This window comes from Sus scrofa, chromosome 13 (assembly GCF_054392235.1).
Source record: "Sus scrofa isolate SSC_HxYL_T2T_F1_AM1 chromosome 13, Sscrofa_HxYL_maternal_Yorkshire_Landrace_v2.0, whole genome shotgun sequence".
Classification (NCBI taxonomy): Eukaryota; Metazoa; Chordata; class Mammalia; order Artiodactyla; family Suidae; genus Sus; species Sus scrofa.
Window position 1 is genome coordinate 149021140 of NC_139395.1, and position 20802 is coordinate 149041941.

The following is a 20802-nucleotide window of genomic DNA, read 5'->3' on the forward strand; positions in this document are numbered from 1 at the left end:
GTTCCCATTTTATTTATTTATTTATTTATTTATTTTTGTCTTTTTGCCATTTCTTGGGCCGCTCCTGCGGCATATGGAAGTTCCCAGGCTTGGGGTCTAATCGGAGCTGTAGCTGCCAGCCTACGCCAGAGCCACAGCAACGCGGGATCCAAGCCGCGTCTGCAACCTACACCACAGCTCACGGCAACGCCGGATCGTTAACCCACTGAGCAAGGCCAGGGATCGAACCCGCAACCTCATGGTTCCTAGTCGGATTCGTTAACCACTGCGCCACGACGGGAACTCCCTGAAATCCATTTTTAAAAAAGATAATGCAGGTAACAAGCTTGGCACAGTTCCTGTTACAGATCAATGTTCAGTCTCTTCTTTCATAAAAGCCCCTTCTCTCTCTGAATCTACCCTCTATAAGCAGTTTGTGATGGTCAGACACTTTACACAAAAGTGATTTTTTAGAGGAAACCCATACTAGAAAATAAACTTGGAGGAGGAGAAAGAATCTTGTCAAGCCACATTCTTCGGCTTGCATCTCCCTGGCCCCCCCACCCTCTCCACCCCACATACTCACACCCGCACTGGAGAAAGACAAACCCTCAGCAACCTCACAATGACATTACCTGACGGTACATGGACTTCAGCATCATACACACACGCTTAAGCTGACCCATTGCCATTTGTGCAGCCTTTATCAACTATAGTAATACTTCACAGATAGCTTTATGGTTGATTATCATTAACCCAAGAGAGCTCCCTCAGCCACAAAGGGCTGCAGTACAGAAACTCCCACCCAGAACCCTGTCAGGAGAGAAGGCCATTGGCACCCTCCTGCCCTCTTACCTGCAAAGCTCCCAGGGACCCCAGCCTTCCAGCAGAAAAAGAAAAGGGGCAGAGCCAGGCCCCAGAGACAGCCCATCTTATCTGAGGCTCCGGCCACCATTGCCAGCAGATCTGCCCACTGCCTCTCACTGCTACCTTTTCCTGCTTCCTCAACCCCGGGGAGGAGGGGCAGACCTGCCTAGGTGTAACTGGGTAGTTTCCAGAATGCAGCCGGGTGCTCACCGGGCTGAGAGCTGGCAGGTTGTGCGTCAAGGCTTGGTGAGCTCAGCAGTGCCCCCCTTGCCCAACGACCTCTCCTCTCTGCAGTGTGATTTGAAGATAGGGAATCATTTCCATAATAATACCTACTTCCTGGGTCCTACAGTCCAGGAGGTCATGGAAGATGGTTTTTCACACACATTTTCCCCTTCCCGTAACCCTTCCTCCCTATCCTGTCCCCTTGTGCAGGGGTCTTGGGATTTTAGTTAGAGAGACCTTGGTTTTATTCCTAATCCTAGACTTTTTAGCTCTACAATGTAGGGCAAATTAAAGGATTTTCTGAACTTCAACCTCCTGATCTATAAAATCCGTATCTCACTGGGTTGTTTTGTGAGGATTACATGAGATACTAAGGCTCTAACACAATGCCTGCTACATACTTGGTACTCATTGAAAACATATACTTTTTGTTTGTTTGTTTGTTTTGGTCTTTTTCCAGCGCCACACCTGCAGCATATGGAGGTTCCCAGGCTAGGGGTCCAATCGGAGCTATAGCCACCGGCCTACGCCAGAGCCACAGCAACACCAGATCCGAGCCACGTCTGCGACCTACACCACAGCTCGTGACAACGCCGGATCCTTAACCCACTGAGCAAGGCCAGGGATTGAACCCACAACTTCATGGTTCCTAGTCGGATTCATTAACCACTGAGCCATGACGAGAACTCTGAAAACATATACATTTTAGGTGCTCAGTAAATGAGAAGTCCTAATACTGACTCTGATCCTAAAGCAATAGAGAGAAGGAACAGCCCCCTGAGGTCTGCAGGAGATAGCTCTCCAGGGTAGGGCAGGACCCTGATCCCTAAAATCCTTCTGTCTGACAGCCTGTGATCCCACATTCCAGTCAGAGCCAGGACCACATCCCGGACCAGATTGGAGGAGCAGGGTAGGGATGGCACTAGCTGGGAGCAGGGAAAGGATAGGGTGCTGGTCTGAGTTCCAGGGCCTGGGAAGAGGGACATTAAGGGTGATGACCTAGGGAAGCTTGGGGATTTGACCACAGGAAGGAGAATGAGGCTGGAGAATATATTTCCAAATGCCCTCGTGAAGAATCTTATCCCCTCAAAGAGCCGAGAACATAGGCTGTTATGGCCACACCCAGTAGCCAGACAAGGTAGCTTGGGGATTTCAGGGCAAGAGTTTTATGATAAAAACAGCTCTAGAGTAGAGGAAAGTTTGCTGGACCAGCATCAAGAAACCACAAAGTCTCATGCCTAGAAGGAATTTTAAAGTGGAATCAGAAAATCTAGGTTCTGTTTCCAGCTCCTTCCTTAATGGTGGCCCAGGAGCTATAATCTTGGACAAGTTATTTGCCTTCCCTGAGCCTCTGTCAATAAGATCTCTGAGGTCTTCTTGGCTATAAAGTCTGAGGTTCTGCATTTGGTGAGAGACACTCTCTTTTCGAACTTCACCCTGTGTTGGGATAAAGGGAGTCATCCCAGGGCATGGGAGTGGTGGAGTGGGAAGACTCTGTGAGAAGAGAGGTCCATCTGGGACACAACCCAGCACTTAAGGTCAGGGATCTGGGACCCCAGTTCCAACCACTCTTAATCTGTAGAGTACTCCTGCCAGGGTAAGCCTTTCCACCCTCCCATTCAACCTCAGTCCTTCATTTTATAAAATGGGAGAATGGGTTTCCCCTTGGGCAGGAGATAGGTGGGGAGAGGAGGTCCCAGGGCCACAGCTATGACCTCAATTCTGTTGACTCGATCTAATAATGAGTGATTTAGTGTGAGGCTTCGCCCTTGAGAAGACAGAGAAATCTAGCAAGAATGCTGCTCCTTTCTCCTACCTCCCTCCCCTCCTGGCCCACAGGGCTGCCCCACCCCAGCAGGAGAGGGACTTCCTCATTCCAGCAGCCAGTGGCTTTATCTACAGACTAAGGTACTCCAGGTGCCTTTTTCACCCCCACCATGGACTTCCCCTCTCCATTTCCTCTTTCTTTTCATCATCAAAGTGATCAACAATTCAGCTCTAGCCCAGTAGCCTATGATGGAATCTAACCAGGAACCTTGCTAGAAAGGAAACCCAGATGAATGCGTTCCTGGGTTTTGCTGAATTTTGTCTGGTCCATTTTCCTCTGTATCTGGGGGGATGTCCAAGCTTGGACACATAACAGCTGGCCCTGGGCTAGAATAGTCTTATCCAGAAAGTTCTGGACATTTTGTTCAGCCAAACTCAGCTCTTACCCTGAATGAACCAGGATGCTAGGTTTATTAAGTTAGCATATACGGAGCACCTACTAAATGCCAGACACTGTGCTAGGCACTTGGGGAACATCACTGATTAAAACAGATCCCTAACTTCCTAGTGAAGAGAGATAGCAAACAATAAACATGATAAATAAGTGAATTACATAGGGATGAATTGTTTGGAAGAAAGCAAAAAAAAAAAAAAGACAGGTAAGAAGACCTGGTGCCATATAGGGAGGTGAGGGGCAGATTTCAGTATTAAATGGCACCACAGCTTTTAAGCAAAGATCCCAAGTTGGAGAGAAAGTCAGCCAAGTGGCTACATAGGGAAGAATACTCCAGATAGTGGAATTGCTAGAGAAAGATCCAGAGGCCTCAGGCAGGAGCAAGTTCACGAAGCATCAAAGAGCCCATCTGGTGGAGCCACGTGAAAGGGCAGAGGTGGGGAGCAGAGGAACAGGGTGATGCAGGGGTAGATGACAAAGGGCCTGGCTGGTCTTAGGGGCTGGTGCTCTGAGTGAGTTGGGAGCCACCCCTGGGGCCGTTCTGCATAGAGGAGTGATGGGATCGCCTTAGCTTTTAGAAGGACCACTCTGGAATGGTCCCGCTGTGTGCAGGAATAGAAACTGGGATAGACACTGGAAGTTAGAAGGCTTTTGCCCTAATCCAGGAAAGAGATGAGGGTGGCTCTGACCACAGTGGTCCAGAGTAGGTAGTGGGAGTTGGTCACATTCTGGAGATAGATACACACACACACACACACACACACACACACACACAGGGCCTTGCCACGTGCTGTCAGGCAGTTTTTTCTTTTCTTTCTTTTTATCTTTTTTTAGGGCCGCACCTATGGCACATAGAGGTTCCCAGGCTAGGGGTCAAATTGGAGCTGCAGCTGCCAGCCTATACCACAGCCACAGCAATGCCAGATCTGAGCTGCATCTGCAGTCTACACCACAGCTCATGGCAATGCCAGATCCTTAACCCACTGAGTGAGGCCAGGGGTTAAACCTGTGTCCTCATGGATACTAGCTGGGTTTGTTACCACTAAGCCACAATGGGAACTCCCTCTGGATATATTTTGAAAGTAGAGCCAACATGATTTCCTGTCAGATTGATGTGCACTGTCCAAAGAAGAGAGAAGTCAAGAAAACTATAGAATTTTCAACCTGAACAGAGGAAAGATGGAACTATCATCGGTGTCATTTTGGTCTAGCTTTCTGGTCAAGGGTACTTAGAATCCCCTCCCCCAAAATAAACCAGTGCATATTGTGGGGGTAAATCTGACTCAAGACAAAGGTGTCCAGTAAAGCCTAAGCACTGGCATACTAAGGGTCTGATAAAAGAGTTAACTTAGTAAAAATGTCCCTGCAATATAAGGTTGCAGATCTGCTAGGCCACTGAGCTATGGCTTAGGTCCACAGGCTACAGCAAAGTGGTTCTGTGTAAGTTGGGAGGAAAAAATTTTTTTGTGTACCATTTCAAGTCCTCTTGGCCCTGCTTCCTATTTCAGCCACTGCTGCAGTGACTAGCTTCCAAGGAGCAACCAGGCAGGGCCTTGCCACGTGCTATCAGGCCTCTGTCCCAGCATTTCCTTGATGCCAAGGCTTGGGATGCTTCTGGGAGCTGCTCAGCCCTTACATAGGGCAACAAAGAACTAGGAGAATTAGCCCATATAGAGCAACTCTTAAGCCATGGGGAACGAGAGCCCATGGACATAGATTCATCCCTGGGATAGCAGGGTCTCAGAGAAACAAGGCTGCTTGGAAGGTCCCAAGGAGCGATCAACCATTTGGCCATAGCAGGAGCCAACTGGATAATACCTCTTTGTACCGGCTCTCCCTTCTCCCCTGCACCACTTCCCCTTTCCCTTGGGATTATGTTTCGAAATAAATTTTTCGGGCTCTTCTTTCAGAGAAACTAAGGTAAAACAATCCATAGCCAATGATTGGACTCTGTGCTGACAGGGCATCCAATGCTATTATCTTTTACTAGAAACCAGTGGTCAGATTAGCAAAGGCCTAGAGCAAGGCTTGTCCACTCAGTTGGACACATAGGATTAGGGAAGCAGGTAAGGCCAGAAATGTGCCTAGGGCCGTGTGGTGGAGGACTTTGCATGCCATCCATGGGAGGTTAACCTTATTCTGGAGACAACAGGAAGCCAGCGGTAGTTTCTGTAAGGGGAACTGGCAACACCAGAGCTCTGCTTTGGGCAGTGCAATGCAGTACAATGTGGGCTGAGACCAGTTAGGGCAAGAGGACCAGTGAGAGACTATGACCTAGGATTTGGGCAGTGAGATGTAAAGGGGGCAGACACGAACTGTGTTGTAAAGTAGCATTAGAAAGGCTTGGCACCTTGCAGAAGAAGACCAGAAGCAGAGAGAAGTAAAAGATGACATTGAGGTCTGGAGCCCAGGAGGCTGAAGGACACGGAGCCGTGCACAGAACAGGAGGAAGAGCAGGTTTGGGAGGGAAGGTTGGGCTCAGCAGACCCCAGAGCCCCTAGCATCACTTTTCTAGTGTTTTGCAATCCTGCACATGAGACTCCAGGAAGGCCACGCCCAGCCCACCAGAGGACGGTCACTGTGGGAAGAGAAGGGGGCAGACAAGAGAGAGAGGGCTCAGGCCAGGCTATTTTGGGACTTACAGGCAGTACTACGGAGCCCAGGAAGGAATACTGAGGAGAAAAGCAAAGGATTACTGCGGTGCAGGGGCACTAGGTTCTTACTTTCTAATTTCAAGAAATGTTTGCTATACTGGCTGTAATCATCACAAAACAATAAATACCATAAGCCAAAGTTCTGTTTTATAATTTGTATGGCTGATTCTATATGCACTTAAACATGTTTAAGACAACTGTAGCTTCCTGTTTTCCTCTGGTTGAGCCAATGGGGAAGCACACAGGGTGGCAGAGCTGAGGGACAAGCACCACGGGGCGCAGTGATCACGGCCCCAGGAGGCCCAGGAGGGAAGGCTGAGCTCTGCTCCAGCGGCCCTGCTGGCACCAGGTAGGAAGGAGCTCCAGGGAGGTGTCAGGCTCTCTTCAGGAGTCCCTTCACTGAAATGGAGAGGGGCATTGCCAGGAGGCTGGTTTGGAAAAGCTGCTGGACCTAGGTGAGCAGTAAGCGAAGGCCCGTTCCCTCTCTAGCTTATTTACTTTTCCCCAAATACCAGCTCTCTCTCATTGTACATCTACCAAGAACCAAGCTCTTCCACAACAGCCCTACAAGGCAAGCTCTAGGGCACAAATGAGGAAGCTGAGGCTTAGAAAGCCTCAGAAGGCTGAGGCTGTGATTTCACAGATCACAAATTAAGAATGCTTTTTATGGAGTTCCTGTTGTGGCTCAGTGGTTAACAAACCCAACTAGTATCCATGAGGATGTGGGTTCAATCCCTGGCCTTGCTCAGTGGGTTAAGGATCTGGCGTTGCTATGATCTGTGGTATAGGTCACAGACACGGCTCAGATCCCACATTGCTGTGGCTGTGGTGTAGGCCGGCAGCTGTAGCTCCAATTCCACCCCTAGACTGGGAACCTCCATATGCTGTAGGTATGGCCCAAAAAAAAGACAAAAGACCAAAAAAAAAAAAAAAAAGGGAATTGTTTATATGTTTATGAGTTCCCTTGTGGCTCAGTGGGTTAAGGATCTGGCATTGTCACTGCTGTGGCACAGGTTTCATCCCTAGCCCAGGAACTTCCACATGCCATGGGTACAGCCAAAAAAAAAAAAAAAAAAAGAATGCTTTTTACATGTTTAAATGGTTGAAAAAGGCCAAAAGACGAACAATATTTCATGATACATGAGAAGTACATGAACTCAGTGCAGGTGCCCATGGGCAGGAACCCTGGCTTCTACCCTAAAATCATGGCTAAAGTGGTGCTCCTCCCAGCTCAGGCTCTTTGCCACCTTTGGTAACTGCTCCTGGAGTTTGGAGCCTGGAGGCCAGGGAGGCAGAAACAGGTTGCCAGTCCCTTCTAGGAACATCTCCAGGGTACTCACCATGCTCTGCATCCAGCCTAGATTGTTTCTGGCAGGGCTTGGTGGGTTCTCCATCCTCAGCACCACCTGCAGCATCAGGCTGGTGGCCCAAGGAGCTGAGAAACACAGGGTGAAAACTCCTGTCCTTGTCTCTGCCTCCCACCCCCTGCTGCTGCCCCAGCATCTCTGTGCAGACTCCTGTCTGTCCTCAGAAGTCTACATGGGACAGGTCAAGAGGAATTTAAACTGCAAGACAGGCAGGGACAGTTGGGTAGAACCCAGCCACCATATTCCCTACCCAATTCCCCAGCCTCCAATAGCTTAATCTCTCCTTGTGGGACCTGGAAAAGTGGCTCAGAGGGGAGCAGCAGGTGTCGAGAAGCAGTGGGGAAATGGACTGAATGCCAGGATCTCAGGATTGTCAGGGACTTTGGGAGACATCCAGTCCACACCCTGGCTTTGGCCTGAAGTACATGCAAGGGACTTGCCTCTGTCATTCATAGTGTCCAGCTCTGTTGGGGGTAGAAAGGAGCCTGCATGTGAATCCCTAGAGTTGCAGACGTCATGGTGGTCTGGGCAGCAGTCTGGTACCACGTGGCAGAATTCATCACAGTAGCAGCTTCCTCTCTTGCAGTGGTGGTCCATTTCAAGGCAGCAGAGGGGTTGGGGTTGGGAGCAGCTACCTGGAGAAAAAGGGACATTAAAAATAGAGAGATTTAGGAGTTCCCATCATGGCTCAGTGGAAACGAATCTGACAATCTGACAAGTATCCATGAGGATGCAGTCTTGATCCCTAGCCTCGCTCAGTGGGTTAAAGATCCCTAAAAAGACAAAAACGAGAGAGAAAGAGACATTTAGCAAATGGTGCTAGGACAACTAGGTATCCATAGGCAAAAGAATGAATTTGGACCTCTATCTCATACCCTATACTAAAATTAACTCAAAATAGATCACAGATCTAAATGTAAGCGTTAAAACTATAAAGCTCTGTAAATTACCATGACCTTGGATTAAACAGAAGTTTCTTAGATATGACATCAAGTGAGGAGTTCCCATCGTGGCGCAATGGAAATGAATCCGACTGGGAACCATGAGGTCGAGGGTTTGATTCCTGGCCTTGCTCAGTGGGTTAATTATCCGGTGTTGCCATGAACTATGGGGTGTAGGTCGAAGACGTGGCTTGGATCTGGCGTTGCTGTGGCTCTGGTGTAGGCTGGCAGCTGTAGCTTTGATTAGACCCCTAGCCTGGGAAATTCCACATGCCACGGGCACAGCCCTAAAAAGACAAAAGACGAAAAAAAAAAAAAAAAAAAAAAAAAAAGAACAAGTGACAAAAGAAAGATTAGATGAAGTACACTTGCTGATAATTTAGAAGTTTTGTGCTTTTAGGGATACTATCAAGAAAGGGAAAATACAACCAATAGGATGGGAAAACATCTCCAAGTCATATATATGATAAGATAATTTTATTCGGAATATGCAAAGAACTCTCACAAACTCAACAACAACAACAAAAGACAAATAACCTAATTTTAAAAAGAGCCCAGGATATATCTGAAGATACACAAATGGGCAATGAGCACATGAAAGGCTTTCAACATCACAAATCATCAGGAAAATGCAAATCGAAACCACAAAGAGTTACCACTTCCCACCTACTAGGATGACTAAAATGAAAAAGGCAGAGAACAACAAGTGTTGGTAAGGATGTGCAGAAATTGGTACCCCATACATTACTAGTGGAATTGTAAAATGGTGCAGCCACTTTGAAAAACAGATTGGCAGTTCCTCAGGATGTTAAATGTAGTTACCATATGACCCAGCAAATCCACTTCTGGGTATATACTTATAAGAACTGAAAATATATGTTCACATAAAAACCTGTACATATGGAGTTCCCGTCGTGGCTCAGTGGAAACGAATCTGACTAGCATTCATGAGGACCAGGTTTGATCCCTGGCCTGGCTCAGTGGATTAAGGATCTGGCACTGCCGTAGCTGTGGTGTAGGCTGGTGGCTATAGCTCCAATTTGACCCCTAGCCTGGGAACCTCCATATGCCTCGGGTGTGGCCCTAAAAAAGACAAAAACAAAACAAAACAAACCACTACACATAGGAGTTGCCATTGTGGTGCAGTGGAAACAAATTCTACTAGTATCCATGAAGACTGAACCCCTAGGTTCAATCCCTGGCCTCACTTAGTGCATTAAGGATCCGGCATTGCTGTGAGCTGTGGTGTAGGTTGCATATTCGGCTCGGATACCGTGTTGCTGTGGCTGTGGCCAGGAGCTGCAGCTCCAATTCGACCCCTAGCCTAGGAACTTCCATACGACATGGGTGTAGCCCTAAACAAACAAACAAAAAACCTGTACACAAATGTTCATAGCAGCATAGCCAAAAAGTGGAAATAATTCAAATATCTATGAGTATATAAAACAAAATGTGGTATTTCTACATAATGGAATATTATTCAGCCATAAAAATGAAGTACTGATGCATGCTACAACATGGACAAACCTTGAAAATATGCTAAATGAAAGAAGTCAACCACAAAAGGCCACATATTGTATGATGATATTTATGTGGAATGTCTAGAATAGTTAAACCCTTAGAGACAGAAAGTAGAGTAATGGTTGCCAGGGTGGGAGGTGTGAGAAATGAGAAGATGACCGTTAATGGGTACACGTTTCTTTCGGAGGTAACGAAACACCCTAAACTTGGGTAATAGTGTTGGTTGCACAACTCAATGGATACACTAAAAACCATTGGATTATGTATTTTAAAAGAATGACTTTTACGTTATGTGAATTGTATCTCATAAAGTCATTATTAAAGAGAAACAGAGAGAAGAGTGAGCAAGAAGAGAGAAAAAAGAAGAGGGTGACAGGGGAGTGATAGCAAGGAAGACAGAGAGGCAATAGAGAAAACAACAGAAGAGGTGTGATTAGGGACAGAGGAAAATCCCACAGAGTTAGAGGAAGGTCTCCCAGATTCCCATTCCCAAAACTGTTTCCCCAACCCCAATCCCTACCATTTCCCCAAGAGCTCAACTCAGTTATTATCTGATCATTATTATCCACTACAAAATAAGGGAGTTTATCCTCCTTAAGACACGAGGAAAACAAGGCATCGACAGGTGGGGACCGTGGTCTAAGTTGCCTGGTGACTCTGTGGCTCAGGTGAGAAGGGGCCCCAGGTGTTCCCAATACTGTTTTCCTTTTACTTTCCTTTGACCTTTGCAAATGTCTCCTATTAGGTTAGCACCTGCCTGGGGCTTTGTTTATTGATGAGCCTGAAAACCTTCCAAAGTTGACAAGATCAACAAGCAGCAGGCCTCTGAGAGGATGTGGGGCCAGGTGTGGCTAACCCAGCCTGTTGTGGAAATAGGAGCCGGCAGGTAGGTGTCTGGTGTCTAGTGAAAGCGACCTTTCAAGATGAGTTTGGTCTGGCTTCTGCCTCAAGTTCTACTTAGGAGCCTCCTGTAAATGTTCAGTTCCCTTCTTACATCATCCCCCTTCCCAAGTGACTAGTCCAGTGTCAGGTTTTCACTAAGACCAGGAATTGATCAAAAGACTAGAGCTGGAGAAGAGACCCAGGGACTAACCAGACGAGGGCTGTAACCCATCTGTGAGTCAGAGATCAAGTCATCGGTCATGACCAGCATTTATCTTGACAGTTTAGGATGGAATGCAGTGGAATGGAGTGGACTGGAATAGATAGAATAGAATAGAATAGAATAGAATAGAATAGAATAGAATAGAATAGAAATATCCATATACATTGTAGATTTAAATGTAAGTTGCTTGGGGTTTTTTGAAATTCTTCTTCTTTTTATACATGTATGTAACTACTGGGTCAATTTTCTGTGGTCAGAAGAGTTCCATCTAAAAATGGAAGATTTATGCTCATAGGGTCATGCTTGAGTAGGTGACAGAGCTAGAAGAACCAGCAAGCCTGACTTCTCCTCTGCTTTTCCCACCACATCCAGGCTTGGGGTTTTCCTTCAAACAGCCTCTGGTTGCACTTTCCACCACTCTCTGCCATTCTCTAAGCACCCAGCATGCTCCTGCTTTTGCGCCTTTGTCAAGCCGTTTCCTCTTTGTCGAGGCCCTTCCCTCCCACAGCCACTAGAAGAAAATATTCTTATTCTTCAAGGTCATGATTAAATTCAACCTTTCCAGGGTTGCTAAGAAACTAGCTCATTATTATGAGAATGATAAATGAAGAACCATTTTTTCAGGCTTCCCATACAAACCAAATAGTTGATGAGGGAAAAGTCTTTATAGAAGGACTCCAGCTAACATATGCAGAAACAATGGCAGAATTAGAAAACCACCATTTGGTAACCGCTAATTAAAAATGTAGGCATTTCTGTGTGGCTCAGCGGGTTAAGAACCTGATGTAGTCCCCATGAGGATGCCGGTTCGATCCCTGGTCTGGCTTAGTGAGTTTCAGATCTGGTGAGCTCAGATCCGGTGTTTCTGTGGCTGCGGTGTAGCCCTCAAGCTGCAGCTCCAATTCAACCCTTGGCTGAGGAACTTCCATAAGCTGCAAGTGAGGCTGTCAAAAGAAAACAAATTGGATCTAGGTAATAATCATCAGTGGAAGCCAAAGTCATTAGAGAAATGTCAAAAGGGGACTTTTATAATGGACCTACAAATGGGTGCATCTGGCTGATCAAATGTCAAACCAGTGGAAGTGAGTCAACTGGACATTGTTTCTCTTCTTTATGATACAACAGGAAGTACAGCCTCACTCACAGAATATTCTTACCAAAAGAAAGGGACCTTAACTACTAGATTTCAGGAAATTCAGGGGAAAGAGGGACATCCACAGGTATCCAGCAGACCAATCCAGTATGCAGAACAGTCTATAGGACAAGTGACCTGGTTTCTTCAACAAATAGATGGTATGAAAAGAAGGAAGAGAGATGATATAGTTAAATAATGCATGGGCCTTACTTGGATCCTGATTGAATAAACCAATTGCAAAAGACCTTTTTGATAGTTGGAGAAATATGCACAGGTATTAAATGGTAGTAATTATTTTAATTACTTCCATTCTGATAAGGTATTGTGGCTATATTTTTTTTAATATGATGGATAAGAATTTGGGCAAAGTGTTGATAATTTTCAAGCTAGGTCCATTGGGTTCGTTATACTATTCCCTCTACTTTCCTGTTTGTTTCAAATTTTACATAATAAAAATGTTTTAATAGATTTGATCTATTCTGAGAAGACTTCCTACACCCTCCAGCTTGGATGGAGGGATTAACTAATTTACTGGGAATAATTTTTGTCTCTTACTCTTAAAACCTATTGATTTCAACTTCTAACATACCATTAATCTCTAGCTCCATTATTGTTGCAGTCCTCTTTCTGGAGGTGTGTATCTGTCTTCCTATCAGCTCATCGAAGGCAGGAAATGCATCTCTGTAGCTCTGGTAGTAAATAATTTATATTTAATTTAATTTAATTTAAAATATCTGATTTGGGAGTTTCTGCTGTGGTGCAATGAGATCAGTGGCATCTTTGGAGTGCTGAGACACAGGTTTGATACCTGTCCTGGCATGGTGGGTTAAGGATCCAGCATTGCCACAGCTGCAGTTTAGGTGACAACTGTGGCTCAGATTTGATCCCTGGCCAGAGAACTCCATGTGCTGTGTGGGGCAGCCACAAAAGAAAAAAAAAATAATAAAATATCTGAATTGGAGTTCTCTTGTGGTGCAGTGGGTTAAGGATCTGGTGTTGCCACTGCTGTGGCTTAGCTTTATGCTGTGGTGTGGGTTTTATCCCCCTGGCCCAGAAATTTCCATGTGCCATGGGTGAAGCAAGAAAAAAAAAAGAAGAAGAATTTAAAAGATCTGAATTGAACTTGGGTTCACACTTGAGCTTCCAGGACGTTCATGGCCAGGACAGATTTATAGTTCCCAACAGTCCTGACTGGTCCCATCAGAAAAACGACAGCACAATAAGGGAAAGGAAGTCCATCCCATGGTAACCAAGCACCCATTCACTAACTCACTTATTCATTTTATTCTACTGAGCGACTCTGAGTTGGGTACCAGCGTGGATCATGAACATACATTCTCCTGCCCTGCTCCACCGGATCCTCCAAAGAACACCTTCCAGGAGCTTAGTTCAATGAACAGAGCATCATTATCCTACAAGTAACCAGAATGTCACCATACTGCATGGTTAAGTGCTGCACCACAGGTAAGAGGAGAGAGCCATGAGGTTGGCAGAGAGGCAGTGACCGTCAAGAAACAGCTTCCTGGGGAGGAGGCCACAGCTCAGGGGCTCCTCTGTGACCATCCTGATGATTTCTGACTAAGAGCCTAGTGGAAGTGGCAAGCTGTGGGGCCAGGAACAGCCCCAAACAGGGCTGGGTGAAGAACCCAATGCTAACGGTCTACACTTTTCCAGAGCAGTGCTCTTTAAACATCTTTGACAGTTTTACAAAGAGGAGGGTGAGCGCTGCTGGGGAAGGGTGTGGAGGAGGCACTGGGTGGCCGCCTCCTCCCCTCCACAGTTCCCAGCCATGCTGCTCTGGCCCCAAACTTGCAAACCCACTCAGCAAATCTGAAGCCCTGCCCTTCCCCAGAAGACCTTTTTTCACAAACCAATTTAGTAACACATCTCTTGTTACTCAAGCCTGCCTCTGGAGACTCCCGCCCCTACAAAAAATATTCCTACCAATGACATCTAGTTTTCTCCTAAAAGAAGTTCTGGTAAATACAGCTTTCGCCATCCCACTGCATTTCCAGGAATATTTTAGCAAACCAAATGGGTTAAGTTGCCCAGTGAGTCTGCCTGTTAATCTGGATCTGGATTTCTTACACCACCTTCCCTCCTGTCCCCCGACAGTGCACGTCCCAGAGCCTGGTAGTGCCTCTACCCACAGGAACCTCTTCTAGACATTCCTCTGGGCTCCTCAACCCAAACAGACCTTCCCAAGCGAATCATCCAAGGACATCTTACATATATGAAGGTGGGTACACAGAGAAGCCATCTTAAGCACTGGCAGATGCTTACTAAATGTCTGAATAAATGAATTACTAAACAGAAGGAGGTGGGTCATGCCAGGGCCAAAAATGGCTCAATGAATGAATGAATAAATAAAAGAGACTAGAGACCAGGTCCCTTTGGCCTGCTAGCCTGGTCCTCACCTGTCTCCTGGTTTGAGGCCGCAGGGCTCAGCCACAGCAGGAGGAGGAAAACCGGCCACATGGCTCCAGGCTTCGAGCGGAGACAGCGTTTCAGGGATCACAGCCAGGACTTTGAATACCCACCCACCCCAGGAAGCTCATTTGGTATCTGCACCCCTAGGGAGGAGCCAGCTGACACCTGGGCTGTCACTGGCAAAGGGCAGGGGTGTGGCACCAAGACAGGGGCACAAGTGTCCCAGCAGCTTGGAATAGCTTCCCCAGGCAGAGGTAACACAGGAGGGAAAAAAAAAAAAAAAAAAAAATCTCGCATCTCATGGGGTTTCCAGGCCTTTGGGAAGAGCAGAATCAGAGAAACCAGAATGATCGCTGTCAGGGACTTTGAAATCTTTCAAGTCTGACCTTCCCATTTTACATATAAGGATACGGAGGCTCAGGGAAGACAAAAGGCAACCCAGTTCACACAGTTCAGCTACTGAAGAGCTGAAGTGAGAATCTTGATCTCCTGACTCACTCCAGTATTCTTTCAACCAAGTGTAGTGGAGGTATTCAGAGATGCCCCTGGGAGGTCCCATCAGCCAGGCAAATCAGCTAGGTGGCTCTATTCCCGGTATAAACTGCTGGCATCACAGGGCTATTAGAATGCTGACAGCTTCCCAGCTGGAACCTTGGAGGACGAAGAAGAGAAAAAAAAAGATTCCTGCTGTGCCAGAAACCCTTAAGAAAAAGCAAAAGAATTTTGCAGAGCTTAAGATCAAGCGCCTTCAAAGGCAAGGTGGAATCTTATCCAAGAAAAAGCTGGAGTTCCCGTCGTGGCGCAGTGGTTAACGAATCCGACTAGGAACCATGAGGTTGCGGGTTCGGTCCCTGCCCTTGCTCAATGGGTTAACGATCCGGCGTTGCCGTGAGCTGTGGTGTAGGTCACAGACGTGGCTCGGATCCCGCGTTGCTGTGGCTCTGGCGTAGGCCAGTGGCTAGAGCTCCGATTCAACCCCTAGCCTGGGAACCTCCATATGCCGCGGGAGCGGCCCAAGAAATAGCAACAACAACAACAAAAGACAAAAAGACAAAAGACTAAAAAAAAAAAAAAAAAAAAAAAAAAAAAAAAAAAAAGAAAAAGAAAAAGCTAATAAGCACTATCACAGAGAATACAGGCAGATGTACAGAACTGAAGATTTGAAAGGCTAGGATGGCAAGAAAAGCTGGCAACTTCTATGTGCCCAAGGAACCCAAATTGGCATTTGTCATCAGGATCAGAAGTATCAATGGTGTGAGTTCAAAAGTCCAAAAAGTGTTGCAGCCTTTTTTTTCTCTGTCAGATCTTCAATGGCACTTGTGTGAAGCTCAACGAGGCTTCGATTAACATGCTGAGAATTGTGGAACCATATGTCACATGGGGGTACCCAAACCTGAAGTCAGTAAATGAATTGATCTGAAAGCATTTACGGCAAAACGTAAGAATCGAACTGCCCTGACACATAATGCATTGATTGCCCAATCTTTAGGTAAATATGGCATCATCTGCAAGGAGGACCTGATTCATGTGATCTATACTATTGGAAAATGTTTCAAAGAAGCAAAAAACTTCCTGTGGCCCTTCAAATGGTCTTCTCCACGAGGTGAAGTGAACAATGAGACCACTCATTTTGCAGAAGGTGGAGATGCCGGCAACAGGGAAGACCGTATCAACAGCCTTATTAGAAGGATGCACTAAGGTATCTACCATGATTATTTGTAATCTGATCAATTAATAAATGGTGACAACTTTCCAACAGAAAACAAAAGAATGCTGACAGAACAGGAGGAGGTTGAGGGACAGAGATTTGAGGGGAATATCTACTATAGGGAAAGGTAAAAAGTAAGGTCATTCCACCGGCCACTTAGAAAATGCTTCATTACAGTCTGGTACCAGTTATGCCCTTGGCCCTGTGAGGTTTCTGTTCAATGTCTGCATGTGGCAGAAAGTCTGCTTTACAAGATACAATGAATGGGAGTTTGAGTCATGGCTCAACAGAAATGAATCTGACTAGTATCCATGAGGACACGGGTTCGATCCCTGGCCTCACTCAGTGGGTTGGGGATCTGGCATTGCTGTGAGTTTTAGTGTAGGTCACAGACTTGGCTCAGATCCCGAGTTGCTGTGGCTGTGGCGTGGGCTGGCAGCTATAGCCCCGATTCGATCCTAGCCTAGGAACTTCCATATGTCGCCGGTGCAGCCCTAAAAAAAAAAAAAAAAAAGCAAACAAACAAACAAAAAAGAAACAAGAGACAATGAGGGCTTAAAACAGACTCCATAGCCATTCCTACCCACACCCTATCACCCTCTGCTATAGACACCAGAAAAGTTAAATCTTACTTTCCCTACCTTTTTCCTTTTGTGATCAGTGATATAGTTCTCGTCAATAAAACACAGATGGAAATATGCTGGAGAACTTCTGGAGTCTTGCTTTCTTATAAAAGGGACAAGGGGAAGAGGAGAGCTTGCGGGCACTCCTCTTCTCCCTTTTTACTGTTTTTAATGAGATGTGATGCCTGGAGCCGTGGCAGCCATTTACAGTCATGAGGCACCAATTACACCAGGATGAAAAGATAACATATTGAGGATTAAAAATCCTGAACCCAAAGGCATAGGTGAACAACTGAACCAGAGAAAGCAATAGCCTATCTTGGGGCTTCTTGGTATGTGAGGGAAATAAACCTCCATTTGTTTTCATTTGTACTTTGGGTTTCTGTTAACATGCAACTGAAAGCATAACCATGTAGTGCTAATCTTTGGAAGTGCTCAGGCTAGAAATATTCTCAGGAGGCCATGATGAAGGCCCTCCCTGAATGGAAGGTTGGAAGCAATGACATAGAAGTCCCTTCCAGCGTAGAGACTCTGAGGCACTATGATGTGTGGAAGTTCTCCCTTTCTAACAGCCTCTAAATAGTTTCTGCAAAGGACAAAGAAAGACTCAGAGTCTCAGAACTATAAATGCTTTCTCTCACTTTATCATATCCCTAAAACTGATTAATTGCTTCAACAATACTATTTAAAAAATGCTATTTAAGACAACTCTGAGGATTCAACAATGAATAAGACAGATACAATTCTGCCTTCAAGGAGCTTCAGTGTAGTAGTAAAAGAGACATACAAGCTGGCAATTACAATCTAACATGATGATAACTATGAAGGGGCAAGACAGAGGAGGGGGACTTAACGGGGGCCTGGGAGGTGGGGGTGGAAAGACTTTCTAGAAGTATATTGCCTATGCCAAAATTTAGAAGATGAGTAGGATTTATTCAGGTGGCACTCTGCATGGCATGGGAGAATATTCCAAGAAGAGGAGTTTAGGAGTTCCCATACATGTTTAGGAGTTCCCATACCATGTATTTAATTCTCATCATTCATTTTAATTATTATATAATATTTCATTATGATTGGAACATAAAATAGTGCAGCTACTGTGGAAAACAGTATAATGGTTCCTCAAAAATTAAAAATGGAATCACCATATGATCCAGCAATCCCACTTTTAGGTATGCACTGAAAGATTTGAAAGCAGGGCCTCTAATACATATTTATATACCAATACTCATAGCAGTATTACTCACAATTGTCAAAAGGTAAAAATAACAAATGCACATTGATAGTGAATCGATAAACAAAATGTGGTATATGCATACATTGGAATATTACTCAGCCTTTAAAAGGATGGAAATTCTGATATATGCTGCAACATGAGTGAACCTTGAAAACATTATGCTAAGTGAAATATCCACTCACAAAAAGACAAATATTATATGATTACACTTACACGAGGTACCAAGAATAGTCAAGTTCATAGAGAAAAAGTAGAGCAGTGGTTACCAGGGACTAGGGGTGGGGAAGTAATAGGAAGTTACTGTTTAATAAGTATAGGGTTTCAATATGGAATGATGAAAAAGTTCTGGAGATGGGGAGTGGTTATGGTTGCACAGCAATGTGAATTACCTCATACCAATGAAATGTACACTTAAAATTGTTAAAATAGTAAATGTTATGTATATTTTATAATTATAAAAATATTGCATTCTGATTAAGCAAAATTTATTCCGTCTTTTGTTGATATTTGGATTGGTCCCAGTTCTCTCTCCATAATTATAAAAATAAATATAAAAATGTTGTTATAAATATTTTGATATATTTCTCCTCCCACATCTAGGAATGGTATTATTCAGTCATAAGTTGTAGGCATCTTCAGTTCCTAAATGTGATCTAATGGTCCTTATAACGAGTTATCATCCCACCAGCAGTGCAGGAAGATTTTTTGTTGTTCCACTTTCTCCCCAACACTTGATATTTTCACTTATTTCCCCCAATATGATTAATGTGGCATTATAACTAATTCTGATCTGAATTTGCATGTCCAGGAGTACTATCAAGTTTGAGATGACTGGTCATTTAGGTTTCTATCCTGCAAATTCCCTATTTGTAGACTTTGCTCATTTTTATGACTCTGTTTTTATGAGTTTATAAGCTTATGTTTATCTTTTTGTTACAGAGTAGGCATTTTTAAAAATTCCACTTATTAATCCTTTGTAGGTTATACATGTGAATATCTTTCTCCTTGTATATGGCTTGACTTCCTGTTTGTTTCTTTTGATGTGCAGCAGCTTTAAATTTTAAATTAAGGCAAATTTATTAGTCTTTTCTTTTGTTTTTGTGCTTCTTGTGAATTGTTTTAAGAAATCTTTCTTGGGAGTTGTGCTGTAGAGCAGCAGATTAAGGATCTTCTGCAACAGCTCAGCTCACTGTGTGGGTTCAATCCCTGCCCGGGAACTTCCATATGCAGCAGGCATAGCCAAAGGAAAAAGAAAAAGAAAAAAGAAACCTTTCTCTATGTCTGATTTCTTAAAACTTAATTTTCTTCTAAAAGTACCTGTATGTATTTAATAGGGCTGCTGTAACAAATTATCATTACTTTGGATGCTTTTAAACATGAAAATTATATTCTTTTATGGTTCTGGAAGATAGAGGTCTGAAATCAGGTGTTGGCAGGGCTGTGCTCTCTTTGGTGGTGCAAATGAGGAGCCTTCCTTGCCTCTTCCAGGTTCTAGTGGTTGGTGGCAATCCTTGGCATTCCTTGGTTTATAGGAGAATCACTCCAATCTTTCCTTCTATTGTCACAAGGGGTTTTCCTTGTATGATTCGTCTCCTCTTTTTATAAGTTCACTAGTCATATTGGATTTAGGGTCCACCCTACTCTAGTACAACCTCATCTCACCTTGACTTCATCTGCAAAAACTCTATTTTCATGAAGGTCACATTCACAGGTATCAAAGGTTAGGACTTGAACAGATCTTTTGGGGGAACACAATTTAAGTCACAAGAGTAATAAAATTTTATTTTTCACATTTAGGTCTTTAATCTACCTGGAATTTATTTTTGTATTGATTTGGGATGTGAATCTATTTTTTTTATATGGATAGCCAGTACTAAATAATCATGTACTAAATAATGTATCAATACCCTACTGATTTGTGTTACCACCTCTGTGGTATATCAAGTTTCCTTATATGTTTGGATTTATTTATGGACTTTCCATTTTGTTTCATTGATCCTAATTTGTCTTTTCCTACACAAATGCCACACTACCTTAATTATGATAGCTTTAGAATATATTTTGATATCTGTTAGAGCAAGACTATCCTTGGAATTTCCTTAGCTATTTTCAGCCCTTTACGTTTTCATGGAGAATTTTCCTATTGAATCTGCTGTTTCTTTCTCATGGCAATTTATAACATTAATTTTTTAAAATAAACTTTTAATTTTGAAATATAGACACATATGCAGTTGTAAGAAATAATACAGAGACAATCCACATATCTTTTACCCCCTTTTCTGCAATGGCAATGTTACAAAACTATAATACAACATCACAAACAGGATATTAACATTAAAAGAGAAAAGAACATTGCCATGGCAAGGATTCCTCCTGTTGTACTTTCATAGCCACATTCACATCCCTCCTGCCCCATCCTCCCCTTAACCTCTAGCAACCACTACTCTGTTTCATCATTTCAAGGACATTATATAAATGGAATCATGCAGAATGTTTGGAGATTGGCTGTTTTCCACTCAGCAAAATTCTCTGGAGATTCATCTAGGTTGTTGCAAGTATCAATAGTTTATTCCTTTTAATTCTGAGTAGTATTCTAAGGTATGGGTGTACTATAGTTTGTTTTACTATTTAGCTATAGAATGATATCTGGGTTGTTTCCAGTTCTTGACTAATAAAGCTTCTATTAGCATTCATGTACAGGTTTTGTATGAATATATATTTTAATTTCTTGGAGATGAATGTGCAAGGATGAAATTGGTGGGCTGTAGGATAGTTGCATGTTTTAGTCT

The 20802-nt window shown here is 44.2% G+C and overlaps 1 protein-coding gene and 1 pseudogene across 4 annotated transcripts in view; one reads left to right on the forward strand and one right to left on the reverse strand.

The window, feature by feature from the left end:
- Nucleotides 1-1079, reverse strand: part of MUC20 (mucin 20, cell surface associated) — a 78642-nt gene extending 77563 nt beyond the window's left edge. For 3 of the 4 annotated variants that reach the window (XM_084986515.1, XM_084986516.1, XM_005670133.4), the window contains exon 1: nucleotides 835-1079. In XM_084986515.1, the coding sequence (XP_084842641.1) occupies nucleotides 835-934 (100 nt within the window). In that variant the 5' untranslated portion in view covers nucleotides 935-1079. 4 annotated transcript variants of the gene reach the window in all.
- Nucleotides 1080-15593: 14514 nt separating this feature from the next.
- On the forward strand, nucleotides 15594-16143 carry LOC146397689 (large ribosomal subunit protein uL30 pseudogene; annotated as a pseudogene).
- The last annotated feature ends 4659 nt before the right edge of the window (nucleotides 16144-20802 follow it).